This window comes from Aotus nancymaae, unplaced genomic scaffold (assembly GCF_030222135.1).
Source record: "Aotus nancymaae isolate 86718 unplaced genomic scaffold, 86718_ANA_hifiasm-v0.15.2.pri h1tg000003l, whole genome shotgun sequence".
NCBI classification, from domain to species: domain Eukaryota; kingdom Metazoa; phylum Chordata; class Mammalia; order Primates; family Aotidae; genus Aotus; species Aotus nancymaae.
In genome coordinates, this window is record NW_026988414.1 from 73,671,948 (window position 1) to 73,695,042 (window position 23,095).

The 23,095-nt window shown below is 51.4% G+C and overlaps 1 protein-coding gene across 2 annotated transcripts in view; it reads left to right on the top strand.

The window, feature by feature from the left end:
* SCAMP2 (secretory carrier membrane protein 2) overlaps positions 1 to 23,095 on the top strand; it is a 31,374-nt gene that overhangs the window by 2,502 nt on the left and 5,777 nt on the right. Inside the window, exons 2-8 of one of the 2 annotated variants that reach the window (XM_064382612.1) lie at positions 16,746 to 16,814; positions 17,260 to 17,354; positions 18,152 to 18,284; positions 19,452 to 19,569; positions 20,315 to 20,443; positions 21,118 to 21,277; positions 22,554 to 22,655. In XM_064382612.1, coding sequence (XP_064238682.1) covers positions 16,746 to 16,814; positions 17,260 to 17,354; positions 18,152 to 18,284; positions 19,452 to 19,569; positions 20,315 to 20,443; positions 21,118 to 21,277; positions 22,554 to 22,655 — 806 coding nt within the window. Of the gene's footprint in view, positions 1 to 16,745; positions 16,815 to 17,259; positions 17,359 to 18,151; positions 18,285 to 19,451; positions 19,570 to 20,314; positions 20,444 to 21,117; positions 21,278 to 22,553; positions 22,656 to 23,095 lie in introns of both variants that reach the window. The other variant, XM_012457637.2, reaches the window with a different exon arrangement.

Sequence of the window (23,095 nt, forward strand, 5' to 3'; positions counted from 1 at the left end):
TCTTTTATGTAACAGTCACTTCTATCCATTGAGTAAAGTAAGAACATTTGCATTTTTTTTTCTGCCAATGTCTTCTGGTAACGGACTTTAACTACAAAACTGCTGTGTAATACTGGGGTTTGGGTTTTAGTAGGATCTTGGAGCCTTATGGGGTATGTGGTATGTGATGATTTTCTCTCCTGTGTGTGTGTGTGTGTGTGTGTGTGTGTGTGTGTGTGTGTGTGTGTGTTTTGTCAGAATCAGAAATAAAAAGTCTGCTGCCATCTGACAGAGGGAGTCAGTTGTCTAAAGATGCAGAGAGCTTTTCTCCAGTGCTAGCAGTGGAAAAGACAGTTCTACCCTGTATTAATAGCTGCTTGAAAGTCTTCAACCTCATCTCTAGCCCTAAAAATGACTGTGCAGACTGTGGTAGAAGTAACTTCTGCATTTTAGCAGGACAGCCTGTCCATCAGGCAGCCCCAGGATATGGCATGACCGGAAGCAGCTGTGGTCCTGTCACCTAGCCACATCTGGTGGGGAGTCCTGGGTGGGAAGAAGGCAGCTGGCTGGCTGGCTGCGATTTGCTCCTCCTCATCCTGAGCTGGGCTTTTCCTCTTGGCACTCAGTGGTGTGGGGAGAAGCAGCTTTGGATGTGGGACCTCTGAGCTCCTTCTGGTCAGAGCTGCCAGCTGTTTCCTTGAGACAGTGGTGTCTGCTTCCTTGACTGCCAGGGCTGTGACGTTGGGAGGTGCAGCCCTTGGGTGCCTGGGTGTGAGCCCAGCTTCATTTACTCAGGGTGTTGGCACCAAGTTCAGGAGAGAGCAGGTGGAGAGGCAATAGACTCAGAAACTGTCACACCTAGTCACTCTCTAGAACAGTCGTTTTTATTTTCGTCACGCAATGTAATGGTGGATTGCAAAAATAGACCTAGTGTTCAGAGTCCACGGTTGACGGTTAGAGCTGAGAATATTCCCAGACCTCTATTCTAACTTCTTCAGTTTAGAGATGAGGAAACCAAGACCTCAGTGAGGATCGTTTGTGCCAGAGTCATCAGCTGTTTAGCAGCAGGAAGGGGCTGACCTGGATCTCATTCCCAGGACAGTGCTGTTTTAAAGGTTCTGAAGCTCACACATTGGTGTTAAACCACACTGGGGCTATTTTAGGCTGGCTAAGGAAAGAATGGAATGTAACATTATCATGTTGTCACCATTCTTGAGAGAGTAAAATTAGTATTAGCCAAGCTACCTTTTTCTTCAGCGTGAGGAAATGGAATAATATAGATCTTCTTGTGCTTCTGCTTTTTACATTTTTACGTTTTTTACTTTTATTGTTGTTTGTTTCTTCGGGTTTTTTTTCCTGTCGTCCCCCCGCCCTGCCCCACCACTGGAAAACAGTTCTTGTGCTTTTTAAGACAGTTTTTAAAAATGTATTTTTTTTTTTTTTAATTTTTATTATTTTTTTAAAGATGGGGTTTCACTATGTTGGTCAGGCTGGTCTTGAACTCCCGACCTCAGGTGATCTGCCCTCCTTGGCCTCCAAAGTGCTTGGATTACAGGCATGAGCCACCACACCTGGCCAAGACAGTTTTGTTTTTTTTTTTTTTTTTTTTTTTTTGTGAGACACAGTCTTGCTCTGTCACCCAGGCTGGAGTGCAGTGGCGCGATCTTGGTCACTGCAACCTCCGCCTCCTGGGTTCAAGCAATTCTCCTGCCTCAGCCTCCCCAGTAGCTGGCATTACAGGCGTACATCGCCACACCAGGCTAATTTTTGTATTTTTTTTTTTTTTTTTTTTTTTTTTTTTGAGACGGAGTTTCGCTCTTGTTACCCAGGCTGGAGTGCAATGGCGCGATCTCGGCTCACCGCAACCTCCGCCTCCTGGGTTCAGGCAATTCTCCCGCCTCAGCCTCCCGAGTAGCTGGGATTACAGGCACGCGCCACCACGCCCAGCTAATTTTTGCATTTTTAGTAGAGACAGGGTTTCACCATGTTGGTTAGGCTGATCTCGAACTCCTGACCTCAAGTGATCCACCTGCCTTAGCCTCCCAAAATGCTGGGATTACAGGCGTGAGCCATCATGCCCGGCCAAGACAGTTCTTTAAGTAATGCCAATCCTGAAAGTGCTCAGGGTTCTGTGGTCAGTTAGGTTTGGGAATTGCTACCTGTTCCATTTTTGTTTATTTTTTTTTGATACGGTGTTTCACTCTTGTCGCCCCAGGATGGAGTGCAACGGCACGATCTTGGCTCACTGTGGTCTCCACCTCCTGGGTTCAAGCAATTCTCCTACCTCAGCCTCCCTAGTAGGTGGGATCACAGGCACCTACCACCACACCCAGAATTTTTGTTTTACTAGAGACAGAGTTTCAACATGTTGGCCAGGCTGGTCGTGAACTCTTGACCTCAGGTGATCTTCCTGTCTCAGCCTCCTGAAGTGCTAAGATTACAGGTGTGAGCCGCCGTGCCTGGCCAGTTGGTTGTTTCTTTCCTTTCTTTCTTTTTTTTTTTTTTTTATGATAGAGTCTCACTCTGCCACCCAGGCTGGAGTGCAGTGGTGCAATCTCGGCTCACTGCAACCTCCGCCTCCCAGGTTCAAGCAATTCTCCTGCCTCAGCCTCCTGAGTAGCTGGGATTACAGGTGCGTGCCACCACGCCAGCTAATTTTTTTGTAACTTTAGTACAGATGGGGTTTCACCATGTTGGTCAGGCTGGTCTTGAACTACTGACCTCGTGATTTGCCTGCCTCAGCCTCCCAAAATGCTGGAATTACAGGCGTGAGCCACCGCGCCTGGCCAAGCCTTGTAAATTGTTGAAAAATCAAACAGGTGCTTGCCGGGAATGGTGGCTCACGCCTGTAATCCCAGCACTTTGGGAGGCCAAGGCAGGTGGATCACTTGAGGTCATGAGTTCGAGAATGGCCTGGGCAACATGGCAAAACCACGTCTCTACAAAAAATTAAAAAAATTAGTTGGTGTGGTGGCACACACCTGTAGACTCAGCTACCCAGGAGGCTGAGACAGAAGGATCGCCTGAGCCGCGGAGGTGGAGGTTGCAGTGAACTGAGAGAGTGCCACTGCACTCCAGCCTGGATAATAGAGCAAAACTCTGTCTCAAAAAACAAACAAAGCAAAATAAAGATTCACAAGGCCTGTTAGTTTGTTAAAGGCTCTGATAAATCCTGCAGAAAGACGTTGGCTCAGCTTTATTTGACCTAGCATTTCTCACAGTTACTCGGCCATGAAATCTGTTTTCTGCTCACTCATTATATCCTTTGAAACTCCCAGTGCACCATTAAGTTGACTTCCTCATCTAAGTTTCTTTCATTCATTCATTCATTTATGTTTTGAGACGGAGTTTCACTCTTGTTGCGCAGGCTGGAGCACAGTGGCACGATCTTGGCTCACCACAACTGCCACCTCCTGGGTTCAAGCGATTCTCCTGCCTCAGCCTCCCGAGTAGCTGGGATTACAGGCATGTGCCACCACCCCCGGCTAATTTTGTATTTTTTTTTAGTAGAGATGGGGTTTTTCCATATTCGTCAGTCTGGTTTTGAACTCCTGATCTCAAGTGATCTGCCGGCCTCGACCTCTCAAAATGCTGGGATCACAGGCATGAGCCACCATGCCCAGCTCCAAGGTTCGCTATTAAGTGCCTGCTTCCATCACGCACTGTGGGCATGGGCTTTTATGACCTCTTCGTTGCAGGTGGTTATAACTGGGATTATGAGAAAACCACACAGAGAGAGCTGTGAATGGGAAGTTAAGATATGAGTGTGCCACAGAGGTTTGCCCACCTCCTAGGAGGAAGCAGGAAACTGCAAGCCAAGTGTTGTTGATTTCACAGCCTCCACTGGCACACCCTAATTCCTCTGTTGGCTATGGCTGCTCTGTATCCTCTATTTCCATCCCGCTTCGGAATGATCCAGGGTGTCTGCTCCCAAAAGTTTCTCATTAAGTCTTGTAACGTGATGAAGGGGTGGAAAGCTAAAGGGAAGGATTGTATGGTCCATTTTTCAGCAGTCCACTAAAAATCAGACCACCCAGGCAAGTGCTGGGGCTGCTTTCCCACTCGGCACTTCTGCCAGATTATCCCAGGCAGACAGCGTTGATCTTAAGGAGAGGAAGTGGACTAGGTGGTAGCGTTGAACAGAGAAAGCCTTTCAGGGTTTGTAAGTTGCCAAGTCACACAATATCACTTTCACACATTGCCTCCTTGCAGTTAAAAGATAATCTCGGTGTTGTGGCTGCTTCCCAAGGATTGGAAATATTTCTCTCCTGTAGGAAGAGAAAGTGGTGGCAGAAACATGATTTGCGTGTTAACAAAGTTCTTTGAATTTCCCTGTGCAGACTCTGGTACCTTCCCGGAGAGGGTCAGCCCCAGCTTGACTGTAACTTTGGGAATTCTTGGAACCACCAGGTGGACCTGTGAGAACTTTCCTGTGTAACAGAGCACTGTCCCAGGAAATTCGAAAATGGCAAGGTTCTTACAGCTTCACTTTGACTCCAGTCAGCTGCCCAGATGGGAGGATTCCTGCCTTTATGCTTGGCACCCGGAGCCAGGCTGGGTGTTAAAACTTGGGTAGACAGACAGGTGAACTTTGACTCTTCTGTTAAGTCTTCCTTAGGAACACTTGGTGTGAGATAATCTTGTGTTCAGAGAAATGGTAATGTTTAACCAGGACAAACAAGGGGTACTTGCTGCTCATTCAGAGAAGAGTGCTGTGCCCATTTGCGAGCTGTGACCCATCAGCAAGTGCTGCTTTGAGATGCTCACGTTAGTGCACATCGCTGAGCCGGGCTGCCCGGCAGGCCTGTGCAGGAGACCGCGGTAAATGAGTACAGTATGTGGTCAATGGCCTCTGGCAGGAGAGCTAAGAAATGCTCACTGAGGCTGGGCGCGGTGCCTCACGCCTGCAATCCCAGCACTTTGGGAGGCCAAGGCGGGTGGATCACAAGGTCAGGAGTTCGAGACCAGCCTGGCCAATATGGTGAAACCTCATCTCTACTAAAAATACAAAAATTAGCCGGGTGTGGTGGTGGGCACCTGTAGTTCCACCTACTTGGGAGGCTGAGGCAGGAGAATCGCTTGAACACGTGGAGGTTGTAGTGAGCCAAGATCATGCCACCACACTCCAGCCTGGGCGATAGAACAAGACTGTGTCTCAAAAAAAAAAAAAAAAAGAAATGCTCACTGAGAGTGACAGCATACCACAAGTGGGATCCGGGCAGTGTCCAAAGGAGCTGGGAGGAGTCTCAGGAGAAATGACAGAGCCCTGTGGCACAGAGGGCTTGGGCTGAGAGCAGAAAGCCTGGCAGATGGGAAAACAGGGTTATTTATTTGTTTATTTATTTTTGTTTGTTTATTTTTTGAGATGGGGTCTTGCTCTGTCACCCAGGCTGGAGTACAGTGGCGTGATCTCAGATCACTGCAACCTTCACCTCCTAGGTTAAAGCAATTCTCATGCCTCAGCCTCCTGAGTAGCTGGGATTACAGGCATGTACCAGCAATGACTGGCTAAATTTTGTATTTTTAGTAGAGATGGGGTTTTACCACGTTGATCAGGCTGGTCTCAAACTCCTGACCTCAGGTGATCTGCCCTCTTTGGCCTCCTGGAATGCTAGGATTATAGGCATGAGCCACCACACCCAGCCAGAAAACGCTATTTTTGGGTGAAGGAGTGCTAAGAACCAAAAGTCACTCCTGCTTGGTGTCACCCTGCACTCCACCCTCACCACTGCACCCCCAGGCATATCCTCACTCTTAGATCAATGTCAGGCCTCCAAGTCCAAGCCTGGCCATTATAGCCTCGGTGACCTGCACATACATTTCTGGATGGTCCCCAGGAGCCAGAAAGTCTGAAGTAACCACAAGTAACCAGGTGGCCACAGAAAGAAGTGAAACAACTTGTTCCTGCCTCAGCTACTTGCTCTCCCTCTGCAACCTGCAACCATTGTTCCTGCTCAGCCTTGCAAAGCTTCCCCACTGGACAGTGGGTTTCTCAAGACCCCCCCTCTACCTCACTCTCCCCTCTGCTTGCAACTGATAACCCCCACCCCTGTGATCATACCTATTTACAATAAATAACCCCTACCCTTGTGACCATGCATCCGGTAATGCCCTTCCCCTCCCTAAAATAGATTACCACCTTTAACTGACCACTTGCCCCAACCTATAACACCAACTCCCATCCCACCACCCTCTGCTGACTCTCTTTTTGGACCCAGCCCGCCTGCACCCGGGTGAATAAACAGCCGTGTTGCTCACACAAAGCCTGCCTGGTGGTCTTTTACACGAGCGACGCGCCTCACAATCCTATGGTCTCTTGGGGAGTCATGAGCCTGGGATGCGTCTGCTGCTTGTGACTCACGTGCTTGTTTCGCCAGTCTCTTGAATTCTCTCCATCCTTGGCCTCATTTATCCTGATAATTCTCACCTTCCTCAGCCCATTTCATTTCCTGTCTCGTACATTTAAGAGTATTCCAGGCCGGGCGCGGTGGCTCAAGCCTGTAATCCCAGCACTTTGGGAGACCGAGGCGGGTGGATCACGAGGTCAACAGATCGAGACCATCCTGGTCAACATGGTGAAACCCCGTCTCTACTAATACAAAAAAAAATTAGCTGGGCACGGTGGTGCGTGCCTGTAATCCCAGCTACTCAGGAGGCTGAGGCAGGAGAATTGCCTGAACCCAGGAGGCGGAAGTTGCGGTGAGCCGAGATCGCGCCATTGCACTCCAGCCTGGGTAACAAGAGCGAAACTCTGTCTCAAAAAAAAAAAAAAAAGAGTATTCCAGAGTTCTTTTTTTTGTTTTTATTCACATTATTGGAAGTTCAGAACTTAAACTCACTCCTTCCTTCCTTCCATCCATCCATCTGTCTGTCCATCTCACTGTGTTTTCCAGGCTGAAGTGCAGTGGCACAATCATGGCTCACTGCAGCCTCAATCTGCCAGGCTCCAGCAATCCTCCCACCTCAGCCTCCCAAGTAGCTGGGACTACAGGCAAACACCACCATGCCTGGCTTTTTTTTTTTTTTTTGTAGAGATGGGGTCTGACTTTGTTGCCCAGGCTAGTCTTGAACTGCTGGACTCAAGCAATCCTGCCTCAGCCTCCCAAAGTGCTGGGATTACCCTGTTCTCACTTTATACCTTCATTTCTGTGGCTTCAGAATAGCATCCACATACCAGCGATCCCAGATCTAGATCTCTAGTTCTCAGCATCCTCCTGAGCCTCAAACCACTGTTTCCAGCTCACACCTGCACTTTCCCAATCGTTCCAACTGGAAATATTCCACAGCTGTCTCCAATCTGACTCAGTATCTTCTCAGATCCTCTCCCTACCCCACCGCACCCACCCTTGATAAACCTGTTCCTCCTCTCCCACAATCACTTATTTTGGGCACTCCTTTCTTTTTTTTCTTTTGAGGTAGAGTCAGGCTGGAGTGCAGTGGCATGATCTGAGCTCAGTGCAACCTCCACCTCTCCTGGGTTCAAGCGATTCTCCTGCCTCAGTCTCCTAATTGAGATTACAGCATGCGCCACCATGCCTGGCTAATTTTTGTATTTTTAGTAGAGACAGGGTTTTGCCACGTTGGCCAGACTGGTCTTGAACTCCTGACCTCTAGTGATCCACCTGCCTCAGCCTCCCAAAGTTCTGGGATTACAGGCGTGAGCCACTGCGCCCAGCCTCAACTCTTCTTTTCCTTCCCTTTCCTGCCCTGTAGTCTTTGAATTCTCAGGCTAACCCAGAGTCGCTGAGCCCATGGCATTGATGTGAGGAAGGTCTCCGAAGTCCCTCATGTTCCTCCCCTTCTCCATCCCCAGCTGCCGTCCCTCAATTTGTTCCTCGCTTCACGCATGTTGACAGTTGTGTCCCAGGCAGTCTCCCCACTGTTGTCCTTCCACGCTGTTGCACTCCCTTCACTGCTGTGAGAATGATCACGGCACCACTGCCTGCAAATCTCCAGGTGTTCCCCATTGCTTGTAGAGCCACATCCAAAATCCTACAGTCTGGCCCCACCCTCTTCAGACTGGTTCCCTGATACTCCAGACCCTTTTCTCCACACACCCCATCCACAGCCTCCATAACCTTCCCCCATCCCCTGAACACATGCAAGCTCTTTTTAAAGATTCTGTGGCTTTGCAAATGTGGTTGCCTTCCTTTTTACTGTCCGCTAAGTTTCTTTCATCTCTCAAGATACAGCTGAGATTCCAGCTCAGCAGAGCCTTCCTTGACTCGCAGACAGCTTAATTGCTCACTCCTCTATGATCCCATTGTGTCTGCTCTCACCCGATTACCGTGCTGATCATGTGCCATCACCTCTTGCCCTGGCTTCTGTGTGATTCTCTGTACTATTTGCTTCTCAAAGGCAGGAATCCAGGCTTTTTCTTGGTGCCCCTAGCCCAGTGCTTGGTATGGAATGGTTTGTGCATGGAGAGACTAGACAGGGGTGGGAGGAGACAGTAAGGGGCCAAGTTTGGGGGTAGATTCCTTTAGAGGAGTGGTGCCAGGTCCTGGAAGGCCTTGAATGCCAGGCCAGGTGATTTAGAATTGCTTTTCTGGATGGTTCCTTACATCACAGCCTGTGGCAGGAAGCAAGGTCTGAGAGTGTACCTTGCTATCTTACTGGGTTTGTAGGCTCTCTCTCTCTCTCTCTTTTTTTTTTTGGAGATTGGGTCTGTCTCTGTCACCCAGGGTAGGGTGCAGTAGCACAATCATAGTTCACTGCAACCTCGACCTCCTGGGCTCAGGCAGTCCTCCTGCCTCAGCCTCCCGAGTAGCCACAACCACAGGTGTGCACCACTACACCTGGCTGATTTTTGTATTTTTTCGTATTTTTTTTTGAGATGGAGTTTTCTGTTGCCCAGGCCAGAGTGCGATGGTGCAATCTTGGCTCACTGCAACCTCCGCCTCCCCGGTCCAAGGGATTCTCCTGCCTCAACTTCCCAAGTAGCTGGGATTACAGGCACCGGCCACCAAGCCTGGCTAATTTTTGTATTTTTAGTAGAGATGGGGTTTCACCATGCTGGCCAGGCTGGTCTCACACTCCCGACCTCAGGCGACCCATCCGCCACGGCCTCCCAAAGTGCTGGGATTACAGGTGTAAACCACTGTGCCCAGCCTGATTTTTGTATTCTTTGCAGAGACAGGGTTTCACCATGTTGCCCAGGTTGGTCTCAACTCCTGGGCTCAAGCGATTGTCTTGCCTCAGCCTCTTAGAGTGCTGGGATTACAGTCATGAGCCACTGTGCCCAGCCTTTTTTTTTCTCTGTTTTTAAAAATACATTTGTTTGTGTGTTTTTAAAATAAAAACAACATATTCACATTATAGAAAAATTGGAAAACAGAAAATCAGTCTTCCATATTTCTACCAGTCATTTGCAACCATTGTTATTTATTTATTTATTGAGACGGAGCTTCTTTCTGTCCCCCAGGCTGGAGTGCAGTGGCGTGATCTTGGCTCACTGCAGCCTCTGCCTCCTGGGTTCAAGCGATTCTCCTGCCTCAGCCTCCCAAGTAGCTGGGATTAGAGGCACGCACCACCACACCTGGCTAATTTTTGTATTTTCAGTAGGGATGGGGTTTCACCATGTTGGCCAGGCTGGTCTTGAACTCCTAATCCCAAGTGATCCCCCTGCCTTGGCCTCCCAAAATGTTGGAATTACAGACGTGAGCCACCAATCCTGGCCTGTTTTTTCTTTTTTTGAGACAGAGTCTCACTCTGTTGCTCAGGCTGGAGAGCAGTGACGTAATCTCAACTCACTGCAACCTCCGCCTCCCTGGTTAAAGTGATTCTCCTGCCTCAGCCTCCTGAGTAGCTGGGACTACAGGCACATGCCACCATGCCCGGCTAACTTTTGTATTTTTTTTTTTAGTAGAGATGGGGGCGGGGGCGGCCTCACCATGTTGCCCAGGCTGGTCTGGAGCTCCTGACCTCAAGTGATCTGCCAGCCTCCGCCTCCCAAAGTGTTGGGATTACAGGGATGAGCCACCACGGTTGGCCCGTAATTTGGGATTGATGTAACAGCCTTTTCTGTATCGCTGCACTGTCTTCATAGCTGTGATCCTTAATAGCCGTTTAGGCCTTCAAGGGGACGTGGACCTGTGCACTCTGTCTTGCATGTCTGTGTCCTGCTCTTTTCTCCTATTGAAGTCCTGGTGCTATGACTATCATTGCAGGTACAGATTTTTAAATGTTTGTGTGATATTTTCTTAGGACGGATTCTCAGGCACCAGGTTAGAAAGCACCAAGGTCCTGTAATCCCAGGTACTCGGGAGGCTGAGGCAGGAGAATTGCTTGAACCCAGGAGGCAGAGGTTGTGGTGAGCCGAGATCGCGCCACTGCACTTCAGCCTGGGTAACAAGAGCGAAACTCCGTCTCAAAAAAAAAAAAAAGAAAGCACCAAGGTCAACTATGGCTCTTTTTAAGGCTGAGTTTTGCTCTTGTTGGCCAGGCTGGAGTGCAGTGGTGTGGTCTCAGCTCACTACAACCTCTGCTTCCCAGGTTCAAGTGATTTGCCTGCCTCAGCCTCACAAGTAGCTGGGATTACAGGGGTGCACCACCACACTCAGCTTATTTTTGTGTTTTTAATAGAGACGGGGGTTTCACTATGTTGGCCAGGCTGGTCTCAAACTTCTAGTCTCAGGTGATCTGCCTGCCTTGGCCTTCTAAAGTGCTAGGATTACAGGCATGAGCCACCATGCCAGGCCTAAACTTTTTATTTTTAATATGGAAAGAAAAAAGAGACAGGGTCTCGCTATGTTGCCCAGGCTGATCTGAAACTGGATTCAAGCAGCCCTCCCACCTCAGCCTCCCAAAGTGCTGGATTACAGGTATGAGCCACCACGCCCGGCTGGCCCTGAATTTTTTTAGTCCATGAGATACTTATATAATGTGTTTATTTGGAGCCTGAAAGAAACCTCACACTGGGAGCCTGGGTGGAGTACAGGAAGGGAAAGCAAGGAAAAGTCACAGACAACTCAGCCAGCCAGCCTGTGAAACACATGGAGAGAGGTTTCCAAACCAGTGACAAGTGTGGTTTTCAATTAGCCTAGTGTGGTGGCGCACACCTATAATCCCAGCTACTCCAGAGGCTGAGGCAGGAGAATCGCTTGAACCCGGGAGGTAGAGGGTGCAGGGAGCAGAGATCACGCCACTGCACTCCAGCCTTGGCAACAGAGCGAGACTCTGTCTCAAAAAAAAAAAAAGTGTGGTTTTCTTGGCCCTTCCCGGCAGAGCTGCAGCGGAACTCTGCCTGCCTCTCTTCCCTCAGTGCCTTTAGCCTCCAGCCATGTGGAAGCGCCCCACTGCCCTGCAGTGGTGGGGGCCTTACTGATCTGGGCCTTTGCTCTCTGTCTTCGCTTTCTCAAACCCTGCCGAGCTGTCTCCCCTTCCTCCTGTTTTGGCTCTGTACTTTGCCATGGTCCCCAGCACCCCCTCAGGGGGCGTCCACTTGTCTCAGATACCAGATTGTGGACTCCAGACGGGCGAGAGCTGTGGCGTATTCATTGTGGCAGGTTCCTCACACTGTAGCTGGTTGCTGAATGAAAAGAACTGAGGTTAAGAGCCTTTTATTTGTTGTAAATTCAGTAAAGGACATTGGCCAGTCTGAGAGGCACTGCAGGGGTTTCAGGTTACTCCTCCTTCGTAGGTGAAACTTACCCCTCACCATCCTACTTGACCTATTTAAGAGCCAGTTAGTTGATGCTCAGTTAGTGAGGAAGAAAATCTGTGCTGTTGATTTCCTGTTTGTGACTTGGAGTAGAAGCTCATGGTCCTCATTTAGGCCAGTCAGTGTGGTCCTTACTCAAAAGGCTCTATATGCATATGTCTTACCAAAGGTGTTCCTCAAGAACCAGCTCTTCAAAGTCTCATGAGGAAACAAGCAGAAGCCCTCGTCATGCCCTTCTGAGCGGAGTTCATTCACTCAGTCACATATTCACTGAACACCTTCAATGTGTCAGGCTCCGTACCAGGCTTCAGGAAGCTTTGCTCTCTCGGCTTTACCATCTTGTGCCTCTGGAGACGGACTTGGATTCAGAAGCCGGCTGAGCCACTACCCCTGAGATCTTCGACAGGCCACTTCCCTTCTCTGAGCTTGAGCTTGTTTTTCAGCTGCAAAGTACAAATGCAAATACAAATATAAATATAAATTTTTTTTAAAAACCCTCATAAGACTGTTGTGAGGGTTAAATGAGGAGCTGTAGTGTAGCTTTTCTCAGCCAGGGTCCTGAGCTGAGCCACAGAACAGAGAAGCTGATTGGAGTGACTCTCAGTTCTCTCATATATGGGGTATAATGAGTACCTCCCTAGGTACCAGGAGAGAAGGAAAGTCATCATGAAGAGTGGATTCCTTGGAGTAGGGGGTCATAAGTGTCTCGAAGAACCAGGCCAAGGAAGGCCAGCAAAACCCTCTTTTTGACAACTTGACACAGTGGCCAGTGCTGGGGTGACTAGAATTTCACAGTAGCATCATTGTGTGGTGAGTCTGGCACACAGGGGACACTAAGTAAATGTCAGCTTCCTTCCCCAGTCCCTCCTCCTCCCTCCCTTTCTTGCCAGGACTCAGCTTGTCTTAAAGCCACACACATCTCTGAGCAAGAACCTAGGTTTTCTTGATGGGAAATATCCACTTGTCTCCGCATTTCAGGTGGTTCTTCCTAGGCAGCATGCTTCCAGGCCCTTGGGCTGCTGCCCTGGCTCTTGGGCAGTGCTTCCTAGAGAAATGGAAGGCCCTACAGCGTGCCGCATGTCCTCTTAAACCTTCCCTGAGCTGCTGTGCTGCCGCAGGCTCGTCACCAAGCACCAGGGAACGAAAGTATGAACTAGACACAGATGCACGTGGTGGCAGAGAGTTTCTAGCTTACCAGTGGAGATCGGATTTGTTTATGAGGAGCCCAGTGAGGAGTCCACGGCCATGTCTTTAAGATTGTAGGAGCCGGGCGCTGTGGCCCGTGCCTATAGTCTCAGCTACTCGGGAGGCTGAGGTGGGAGGATTGCTTGAGCCCAGGAGTTCTGGGCTGTAGTGTGCTATGCCGATCTGGTGTCCGCACTGAGTTCAGCATCAATTTGGTGAACTCCTGGGAGCGGGGGACCACCAGGTTGCCTAAGGAGGGGTGAACCAGGCCCAGGTCGGAAACGGAGCAGGTCAAAACTCCTGTGCTGATCAGTAGTGGGATCGTGCCTGTGAATAGCCACTGCACTCCAGCCTGGGCAACATAGTAAGACCCCATCTCTAAAAAAAATAAATAAATAAGATTGTAGGAAAAGGGGAGGGGTCAGAGTGGACAGGGCAGTCACCCTATCATCCCCATCCACAGTCCCCTTCTGTCTGCCATTCGTAAAGGAAATGGCATCTCTTTGTGGGCCTGGAGGTCACCTAGTAAACATGTGCACCCTGCCAGATGTCTATATGCCAGCACCTGAAACTGCTACCAGAGCGGCCCCTCTTCCTCTGTCCTGTGGTGACTCAGACTCAAGGAGCCAGTTCTGTGGATGGTAGATCCGATTTCGGTGACTTCAGCGGTGGCTAGGTGACTGCTGCATCTGAAAGGGGAACCGATACCAAGCCCCAGATCTTCCTCGCAGGAAACCAGATCATTCTGGAGTAAACCACTGGCCATTCACGTATGAAATAACCTCAGGGCCAATTCCTCAGCCACGCAGAGCCTCCTGAACGTCACCCTGTCACTTTGTCCAAGTTGCAGGAGCCATCAAAGAGGTGGTGTTCAGCAGGAAGGACATAGTCACATTCTTTGTCACAGAGCAGGTTGGAAGGGGGTGGAGGCTGTAGGATGAGGCCCGTCCAGACACAGAGTGAGTCCTGGCTGTATGCCTGGGGCTGGTCAGACAGCCATACCCACTAGGAACTGGTGGCTCACGTGGGCAGATAAGAGGTAGTATCTGTGATAAAACCAGAGAACATATTCAATTCTGACCCTCAGCTCTATAAATGCTTAGAGTACAGAGAGAGCTCTCATTTTGAGTCCTAGGATCATGGTAAATATCAGTTTCTACATCTGTAAACTAAAGGGGTCACTCTGTGAGTGCGTCTAATATTAGCATCGTATTTAAGAATTGGATCTGGACAGGGCGAGGTATCTCACATTTATAATCCTAGCGCTTTGGGAGCCCAAGGTGGGAGGATCGCTTGAGCCTAGGACTTCAAAACCAGCCTGGGCAACAAAGCAAGACCCCATCTCTACAAAAAAAGCTTTAAAAATGAGCCAGGCCTGGTCGCTCATCTATGTAATCCCAGCTACTCAGGAGGCTGAGGTGGGAGGACTGCTTGAGCCCAGGAGTTTGAGGCTACTGTGAGCTATGATTATACCACTGCACTCCAGCCTGGGCAACAGAGTGAGACCCTGTCTCGAAAAAAGAAAAAAAAAAAAAAAAAGAACTGGAGGCCAGGCGCGGTGGCTCACGTCTGTAATCCCAGCACTTTGGGAGGCCGAGGTGGGCGGATCACCTGAGGTCAGGAGTTCGAGACTAGCTTACCTAACATGGTGAAACCCCTTCTCTCTCTCTTTTTTTTTTTTTTCTGAGACACAGTCTTGCTCTGTCACCCAGGCTGGAGTGCAGTGGCGTGATCTCAGCTCACTGCAACCTCCGCCTCCTGGGTTCAAGCGATTGTCCTGCCTCACCCTCCCGAGTAGCTGGGATTACAGGCATGCACCACCATGCCCAGCTAATTATTATTATTATTTTTTTTTTGAGACAGAGTCTTGCTCTGTCACCCAGGCTGGAATGCAGTAGCGTGATCGTGGCTCACTGCAACCTCCGCCTTCCGAGTTCAAGCTATTCTGCCTCAGCCTCCCAAGGAGCTAGGACTACAGGTGCCCGCAACCATGCCTGGCTAATTTTTGTGTTTTTAGTAGAGACAGGATTTCACTATATTGGCCAGGCTGGTCTCGAACTCCTGACCTTATGATCTGCCCACCTCGGCTTCCCAAAGTGCTGGGATTATAGGTGTGAGCGAGCCACTGCGCCTGGCTTGTGAAACCCCATCTCTACTAAAAATACAAAAACTAGCTGGTGGGCATGGTGGCAGGTGCCTGTAATCCCACCTACTCGGGAGGCTGAGGTACAAGAAGAGCTGGAGCCCAGAAGGCAGAGGTTGCAGTGAGCCGAGATTGTGTCACTGAGCTCCAGCCTGTGTCACAAAGTGAGACTCCATCTTAAAAAAAAAAAAAAAAAAAAAAAAAAACTGGCTCTGCAGAGGCTTCCGGTGGAGGTGAGGTTGGGCCTGGAGGATGGGAGCATCTGGTTTAATAATTCAGGGTGTGGGGTGAGGTGTGGAACCTGAGCAGTGTCTCCACAGGCAGGAACAGCCTTGAATTTGGCCACACTCAGGGCTGTTCCTCATGGAGCCCAGGCATGGCTGTGAAGCTGGACCTGAGCCCTGCTTCTGTTAGCAGGAAGGGGAGGGTGCAGAGGATCTGCTGGGGGCGGGGCAGGGTAAAGACAACTGCCCCAGGCCAGCAAGGGCCCAGAAAAGAGGATGGCAGCCCCCATGCAGAGATCAGATGGGAAAGGGAGACAAGGCTGTGTTTTGAGGACATTCTTGGATTTTATGAAAAGACTTTAAAAAACCCCCCAAACCCAAAAACATTTTCTTGGATTTTCATCTGAGCCCATCATATCTCTGCTCTTAGCAAGTGTGCCTGATTTAATAAAATCAGGACTGGCAGCCAGCAGCATGTTTTTGTTCTAGAACCTTAGACTATATATATATATATATTTTTTTTTTTTTTTGATATGGAGTTTTGTTCTTGTTGCCCAGGCTGGAGTGCAATGATGCAATCTCAGTTCGCCGCTACCTCCAACTCCTGGGTTCAGGCAATTCTCCTGCCTCAGCCTCATGAATAGCTGGGATTATAGGCATGCCCCACCATGCCTTGCTAATCTTGTATTTTTAGTAGAGACAGGGTTTTTTCATGTTGGTCAGGCTGGTCTTGAACTCCCTACCTCAGGTGATCCACCTGCCTTGGCCTCCTAAAAGTGCTGGGATTACAGGCATGAGAGCCACCACTCCTGGCCACCTTAGATTATCTTTTTAAAAATAAGAGGAATAATAAATAAAATAGTATAGAAAGGTTATAAAGTCAAGAGTAAGTTTCTGCCCCCTCAGCACTCCACCCAGCCAAAACCCAAAAAACCACTCCCTAGAGGTAAATACTGTGAACCATTTTGAGTCTGCACAGGGCACCAACAGGGGCTTGTGTGGTGTGTACTCTCAGGCCTCAGGGTGAAGCTTGCTCTGGGTCTTTTCTGGGCTGAAACTTTTCCAGGAAGGGAGAAGGGACTGCAGCTGTGGTGTGGCAGGGGCAAGCACAGGACCCTTCCAGAGAGGCTTCTCGGCCAGGTGTCGTGGCTCAGGCCTGTAATCCCAGCACTCTGGGAGGCTGAGGCAGGTGGATCAGGTCAGGAGTTGGAGACCAGCCTGGCCAATATGGCAAAACCCTGTCTTCACTAAAAATACAAAAAATGAGCTGGGCGTGGTGGCGGGCACCTGTGATCCCAGCTACTTGGGAGGCTGAGGCAGGAGAATTGCTTGAACCTTGGAGGCGGAGGTTGCCGTGAGCCAAGACCACACCACTGCACTCCAGCCTGGGCGACAGAGCGAGACTCCATCTCAAAAAAAAAAAAACAGAGGCTTTTCAGGGTGCCGGGAGGATGATCAGCAGCCCCACTTCAGCCAGGCATCACCAGCTCGCCTGTGGCCCCTGGCCAGGGTTTTCTCTTCCGAGTCTGAGGGCTCTTTCTCACCTTCTCAGGATCCCTCTGTGACCCAGCTGACCAATGCCCCGCAGGGCGGCCTGGCGGAATTCAACCCATTCTCAGAGGTTGGTGAGCGTGCCCTCTTTCCGAGTCCTGTGGTCCTCTGGGTGGTGCTGGGGCCTTTGGGGCAGGGAGCCTTGGCAAGGGCAGAAGGAGCTCTGAGAAGCAGCAGTCCTCGAAGGGACAGTCCTAACGTGAACCCGGGAGGCGGGGTAAGGATGGGAAAGCCACCAGGCGCTCAGTGAAATTCTCCCCTTGGGATCCATGACTGGGCCCCTCCCCAGGGAGGTCAGGGCAGTGCCTGAGGGCACTGGACCCAGCGAGGCCAGGGGTGCTGGGTTGGGGATCAGATGGCCGGAACCTGAGGCTTGCTGGCTAGGAAGCAAGTGCAGGCCCCGAGGGAGTCCCCTCACAGGCAGGGCATGTCACTCATCCTGCTGTGGGTTTGCCCCCCCAGTCACCAACTACTGGAGTCCCACTCACTTCTGTCCTTTGATCTGTTCCATGTAGACAAATGCAGCAACAACAGTTCCTGCCACACAGCTCCCTGGGTCCTCGCAGCCAGCGGTTCTCCAGCCCTCAGTGGAACCCACCCAGCCGACCCCCCAGGTACTGCTGACAAAGAACTCTTTGCCTTTTCCCTCCCGCTAGGGAAATACCCAGATTGGTAGCTGAGACTTCAGGTGGGGGGCAAGCAGCCAGCCTCCAGCCTCAGCCCCACCAAGGGCCCTCTAACTAACTTCTTTGGATCTGGTCATCTACAAGTAGAGGGCCTGCTCTGCCAATCAGCATCCTCACTCCCCCATCCCACCCACCACTACCACAGAGAAATAAGCTCTCCTCACCAGCCGGGCTCCTTGCTGCCTCCAGAGAGAGCATTTGTCCCTGTTGTGCCCCTCCAGGTCCTCCTCGGGCCTTTGGGGCCCAGAATCTCTCTTTTTTTTTTTTTTTTTTTTTTTGAGCCGGAGTTTCGCTCTTGTTACCCAGGCTGGAGTGGTGCAATGGCGCGATCTCGGCTCACCGCAACCTCCGCTTCCTGGGTTCAGGCAATTCTCCTGCCTCAGCCTCCTGAGTAGCTGGGATTACAGGCACATGCCACCGTGCCCAGCTAATTTTTTGTATTTTTAGTAGAGACGGGGTTTCACCATGTTGACCAGGATGGTCTCGATCTCTTGACCTCGTGATCCACCCGCCTCGGCCTCCCAAAGTGCTGGGATTACAGGCGTAAGCCACCGCGCCCGGCCCGAATCTCTCTTTTTTTAACTTCATTAATTCTCACCTTCCTCCCTGTCTTCCTTTGTCCCTTCATTAAATACTGTGAATCTTGTCAGCTTTGTGCCTGGCGCTCCACTGCGCCGCCTCACTGCCCCCATGAGTGTGACCCTCGGTGGAGTCGTGTTTTGCAACTCCTGCTTAGACAGGCTGGCAAGGTCCTGCCTGCCCGATTCCTGGAAGTGGACGAGCTCTCAGAGAGGCAGATGCTTCTAGGAGGAGATAGTATTCTCAGAGACAGCTACATGCAAAGCCTTCCGAAGGTAGGCCTGGTGGTAGACAAGCAGGAGGAAGGGCAGGGTGCCTGGAGCCTGCCCTGTGCCCCTCCCAGGCCCCAGAGCTCTGTGGAAGTGAGGCAGGCCTTAGGTGCAGGGTGCCTTTCTGTGCAGCTGGGTGGTGGGCTGTAGGGAGCTGGGTCCTTCTCGACTGAGTCACAGACTTGGAGGAGGTGAAGACCCCCAGCATGGCACAGCGGGGTAGGTTCTGCTCCTGCTTGTGCCCCCAGTGCCTGAAACTCACCTCCCAAAGGCAGCCTTAGGTCTTTGGAGAGCTTCTGGAGAGGTTGATGTGTGTTTGTGTACACGTGCACCTGGTTTGTCATCCTGTGAGATGCCCAGTTTGAGATCTCTCCCTAAAAAGGACTGTGGTCTCATCCTTCAGGAGGAAGCTGACCCAACGGCAGCAGCCACCAGCAGGTGTAGGGCCCCGGGGCCAGGTCTGTTCAGCCTCACGTACAGTCAGTCCCTTACCGTCACTCAGAGGCTCCGCCCTGCCTGGAGAGGAGATAAGCATGGACTCTGCCTGCCACTAAGCCAGGCAGGGCAGGACCACACCTAAGGGGCTGTCCTGGGGCTTCGCCAGTCTCGGTTTAGGGGGACCTCAGGAGGCAGTTTCCGGGGGGCAGGCCAGGGGACAGGGTGCTTGTACAGGTCCTAAGGCTTAGGTATACACCATGTGCCCTCACGTGTCTTCCCTTTCCACTCACGGCTAGCAGGCTTGCACGGTTTGCCTTCTGTCTCACACACCCAGCTCTTCAAATGAGACTTGGGTCTGTGGGTTTATTGTTACAGTTTAGTTTCTTGTGAGGTCTTTTTCCCAGAGGTCACAATCGCTGAGCTCTGCCTTGACTCCGATACTGGGGAGAAGTAGAGAAGCCACTGGGGATAATTTTCCCAACTCAAGCTTAGGGATGAAAGAAGAGGGGAACCTAGCCATGGCCGAGGGGCCAGGAAGGCGGGGCAGTGGAAGACAGGTTGGCCTCTCTGTGGTGGTCTCTGGTACCTAAGACACTCTGTGGGGCGGGGACTGCTTCTGAGATTCCCTGCTGGCTGTCCCTGCCTGGGGCAAGGCTTCTCTGCCTGCCCACCCAGGCTGACACTGTTTCTGGTTCTTGTGTCTGGCTGTTCCTGTACCTCCCCTGTTCTCTCCAGGCCGTGGTGTCTGCAGCCCAGGCAGGCCTGCTCCGGCAGCAGGAAGAACTGGACAAAAAAGCTGCGGAGCTAGAACGCAAGGAGCGGGAGCTGCAGAACACCGTGGCCAGCTTGCATGGTAAGGGAGGCTGCTGGGGCCTGGGACTGCCTGCCTGGCGCAGAAGAGTGTCCTGAGCCCTGTGCGGAGGGCCTCCAGCATTCACCCTGAGCTGCCTTCTTCCTGGGCTGCCTCAGAGCTTTGTGGGGCTCTTCTCATGGCAGGACGGTGGTCCTGGGGAGAGTAGTAAGTTGCAAGTCAGAACTACAGTGTGGTTGTAATGGCTGTCAATTACTTCTGCACTCCTTCCTAGCTCTAACATTCCTTGATTCTTTGATAATATAGGGGCATTGGTCCCACAATTCCTTGCTAATGGTGATGAACTGAGGTATCACACGGGCTGCTTGTTAATAAAAATAATCATTTAGGGCCGGGCGTGGTGGCTCACGCCTGTAATCCAAGCACTTTGGAGGCCAAGGCGGGCGGATCACCTGAGGTCAGGAGTTCAAGACCAGCCTGACCAACATGGTGAAACCCTGTCTTAAAAATAATAATAATAATAATAATAATAATCATTTAGGCCATTTAGCTCTCTGTATTTTCCAGTGTATTTGGGGTCCATTGTCTCAGTGTGAGCTTGTTGGTGTCTCTTTGGGTTCTGTTATCCTGTTCCGTCCCACTCCACGCTCCATGCGGACTCCAAGCCCCGCTTGCTGGGGCCCCTCTGGGAGCCCTGGTTTGGCCCATACACTGTGCTGGCGTGCACACCCCTCGATGCCCCTCGGAGGCTGGGCCCTCACCTCGTCACTGTTTTTCTCCCACACAGTGAGAGAGAACAACTGGCCACCCCTGCCCTCGTGGTGCCCTGTGAAGCCCTGCTTCTATCAGGACTTCTCCACAGAGATCCCTGCCGACTACCAGCGGATATGCAAGATGCTCTACTACCTGTGGATGTGTGAGTCCCACTCCCGCCCTCCAAGCGCAAGGGCGAATTGGGTATAACTTGAGAGCCCCCATCTTTGGCCTGGCTGCTCCTCCCTGGTCTACTGGCTTTCAGCAGACTCCAGCCTTCCTCAGTGCCTGGGCTCGGTTGGGTAGATGCCTCTGCCCACAGGCTGCTCCCTGTCTGGAAACCTCCTTGAAAGGGGCAGTCCAGACCACAGATGAAGGGGTGGGACTAACTAGAGGCTTCCAAGTGCCTTCAGAGCTCACTGCACTAAAAAGCCCTCCTTGGGTGAGGGCCTCCCCTGCCCACAGGCCCGTGGACTCTGACGGGTGAGGAAGAAGACTCCCTGCAGCTCCATCAGGGGCCATCCAGGGTCAGGGAAAAGCATTGCCAAGAGAAAGACTTCCTTCCCCAAGGACCAGGCTCTGCATCCTCCTTCCACTCCCTCCCCTCAGATACCCGGGCTGCCCATCACCTCTCAGAAACTTAGTTTGATGCCTGGTTTTGAAGTTCCATAAAACCAGGATTTGGGAGCTGTCCCCACCTGGGTACACAGCGGGCTCCTCTGTCTCTGCAGCTGCCTTCGCAGCATGAACCTCACCTCTCCGAGGGAGTGGCCGCCACACTGGAGCCCTTCAGTGACTGTGGCACAAGTCATAACTCTGTCCTGTCCCCTTCCCCAGTGCATTCGGTGACTCTGTTTCTGAACCTGCTCGCCTGCCTGGCCTGGTTCTCAAGCAACAGCTCCAAGGGAGTGGACTTTGGCCTCTCGATCCTGTGGTTTCTAATCTTCACTCCCTGTGCCTTCCTTTGTTGGTACCGACCCATCTACAAGGCCTTTAGGTGAGTGAGGCTGGGGCAAGGGGTGAACTTTATGGCTGACATCCAAGGTAGCAGGCTAAGGGCTATAGGCCCTGGGACCCTATCCAAGTCTTAGAGCAAAAGAGAACGGTAGGGAAATCCACTTTCCCATTCCCACCCGGAGTGGAGATCGGGGGCCCTGTTCCTCAGTTTTTGTACCTGAGGTCTGCTCTGGGCCCTGTCCTTGGACCAGGCACAGGAGACCTAGAGAAGGGACCATCCATCCTACTGGTCCCAGTCTGGCTGATGCCGTTACTGGGAAGAGGGAGGGGACGCTCTTTGGGGAGCTCCCTTCTGAGGCTCTGGGTGTGCACTCTCAGATGAGTGCTCTCCAGGGCTCTCTCTCCATGACTGCTGATGCTCCCCAGTAACTCACTGAGTGCCAACACCTAAGCTAGATACTGGGAACATGAATGGATACACCTTACAGACCCCCGGGGGTTCTGGATTTGTACCTCAGGGTTGGTGCTTTCAGGGCTGGGAGCCCAGCAGGCCCTGGGAAGGAGGTGGTGGGGTAGCAGCGGAACCATCCCTGTACCATGGGAGGCCCTGAGCCCTCACTGTGATCGCGCCCTCAGGGACACAGAGATGGAGGTGCTCAGCTCTTGAGAGAGTTTTGTCTGGTGTGCCCTATTGCCCAGATATTTTTTTCTTCCACTCAGATGTATGCGTTTTTTTTTTTTCATTGTTTTTTGTTACCAATATCTTCAAGTTCTATTGTGTGTGTTTGTTTGTTTTGAGAGAGAGAGTCTCGCTCTGTTGCCCAGGCTGGAGTGCAATGACACGATCTCAGTTCACTGCAACCTCCTCCTCCTGGGTTCAAATGGTTCTCCTGCTTCAGCCTCCTATGTAGCTGGGCTTACAGGCATGTGTGACCACACCTGGCTAATTTTTAGTAGAGACAGGGTTTCACCATGTTGGCCAGGCTGGTCTTGAACTCATGACCTCAAGTGATCCACCTGCCTTAGCTTTCCAAAGTGCTAGGATTACAGGTGTGAGTCACTGCGCCTGGCCTTTTTTTTGTTGAGACAGAATTGTACTCTGTCACCCAGGCTGGAGTGCAGTGGCACAGTCTCAGCTTACTGCAACCTCCACCTCCCAGGTGTGTCCTTATGGGTGGTGTGGCTGGGCCCCTGGAGCTCTGTCTCTTGCCTGTGCTGCCTCTTGGCTCCTGGTGAGGAGAAATGTCACACCACGTAAGGGTGCCGAGGAACATGGCCACGCCCTCTTGTGACTTCTCATTTTCCTCTCTCCACAGGTCCGACAACTCTTTCAGCTTCTTTGTGTTCTTCTTTGTATTTTTTTGTCAAATAGGGATCTACATCATCCAGTTGGTTGGCATCCCTGGCCTGGGGGACAGGTGAGACCTGGGCGTCACAGAGGGAATTAGGCTTTGAATGTGGGGCTCAGCCTCTCTTGCCGTTTTCTAGCTCCCAGAGAGCCCCGCCAGTGATCCTGCTTTTCCCGTGGCAGGGAGTGGGTGAGTGGGCCAGCTCGGCTCTGCTTTGGGCCTTCTCCCCAGTTCTTCCTCAGTAGCCACTCACTTTTTTTTTCTCCTTGATACTAAAGGCATCAAAAGACACTCACTATCAGTAGGGTGCAGTGGCTCATGCCTGGAATCCTAGTACTTGGGAGGCCGAAGCAGGCAGATTGTTCAAGCCCAGGAGACCAGCCTAGGAAACCCAGGGAGACCTCGTCTCTACCAAAAATAAAAAAGTTAGCCTGGTGCAGTGGCATGCACCTATAGTCCCAGCTACTTGGGGGGCTAAAGCAGGAGGATCACTTGAGCCCAGGAGGTTG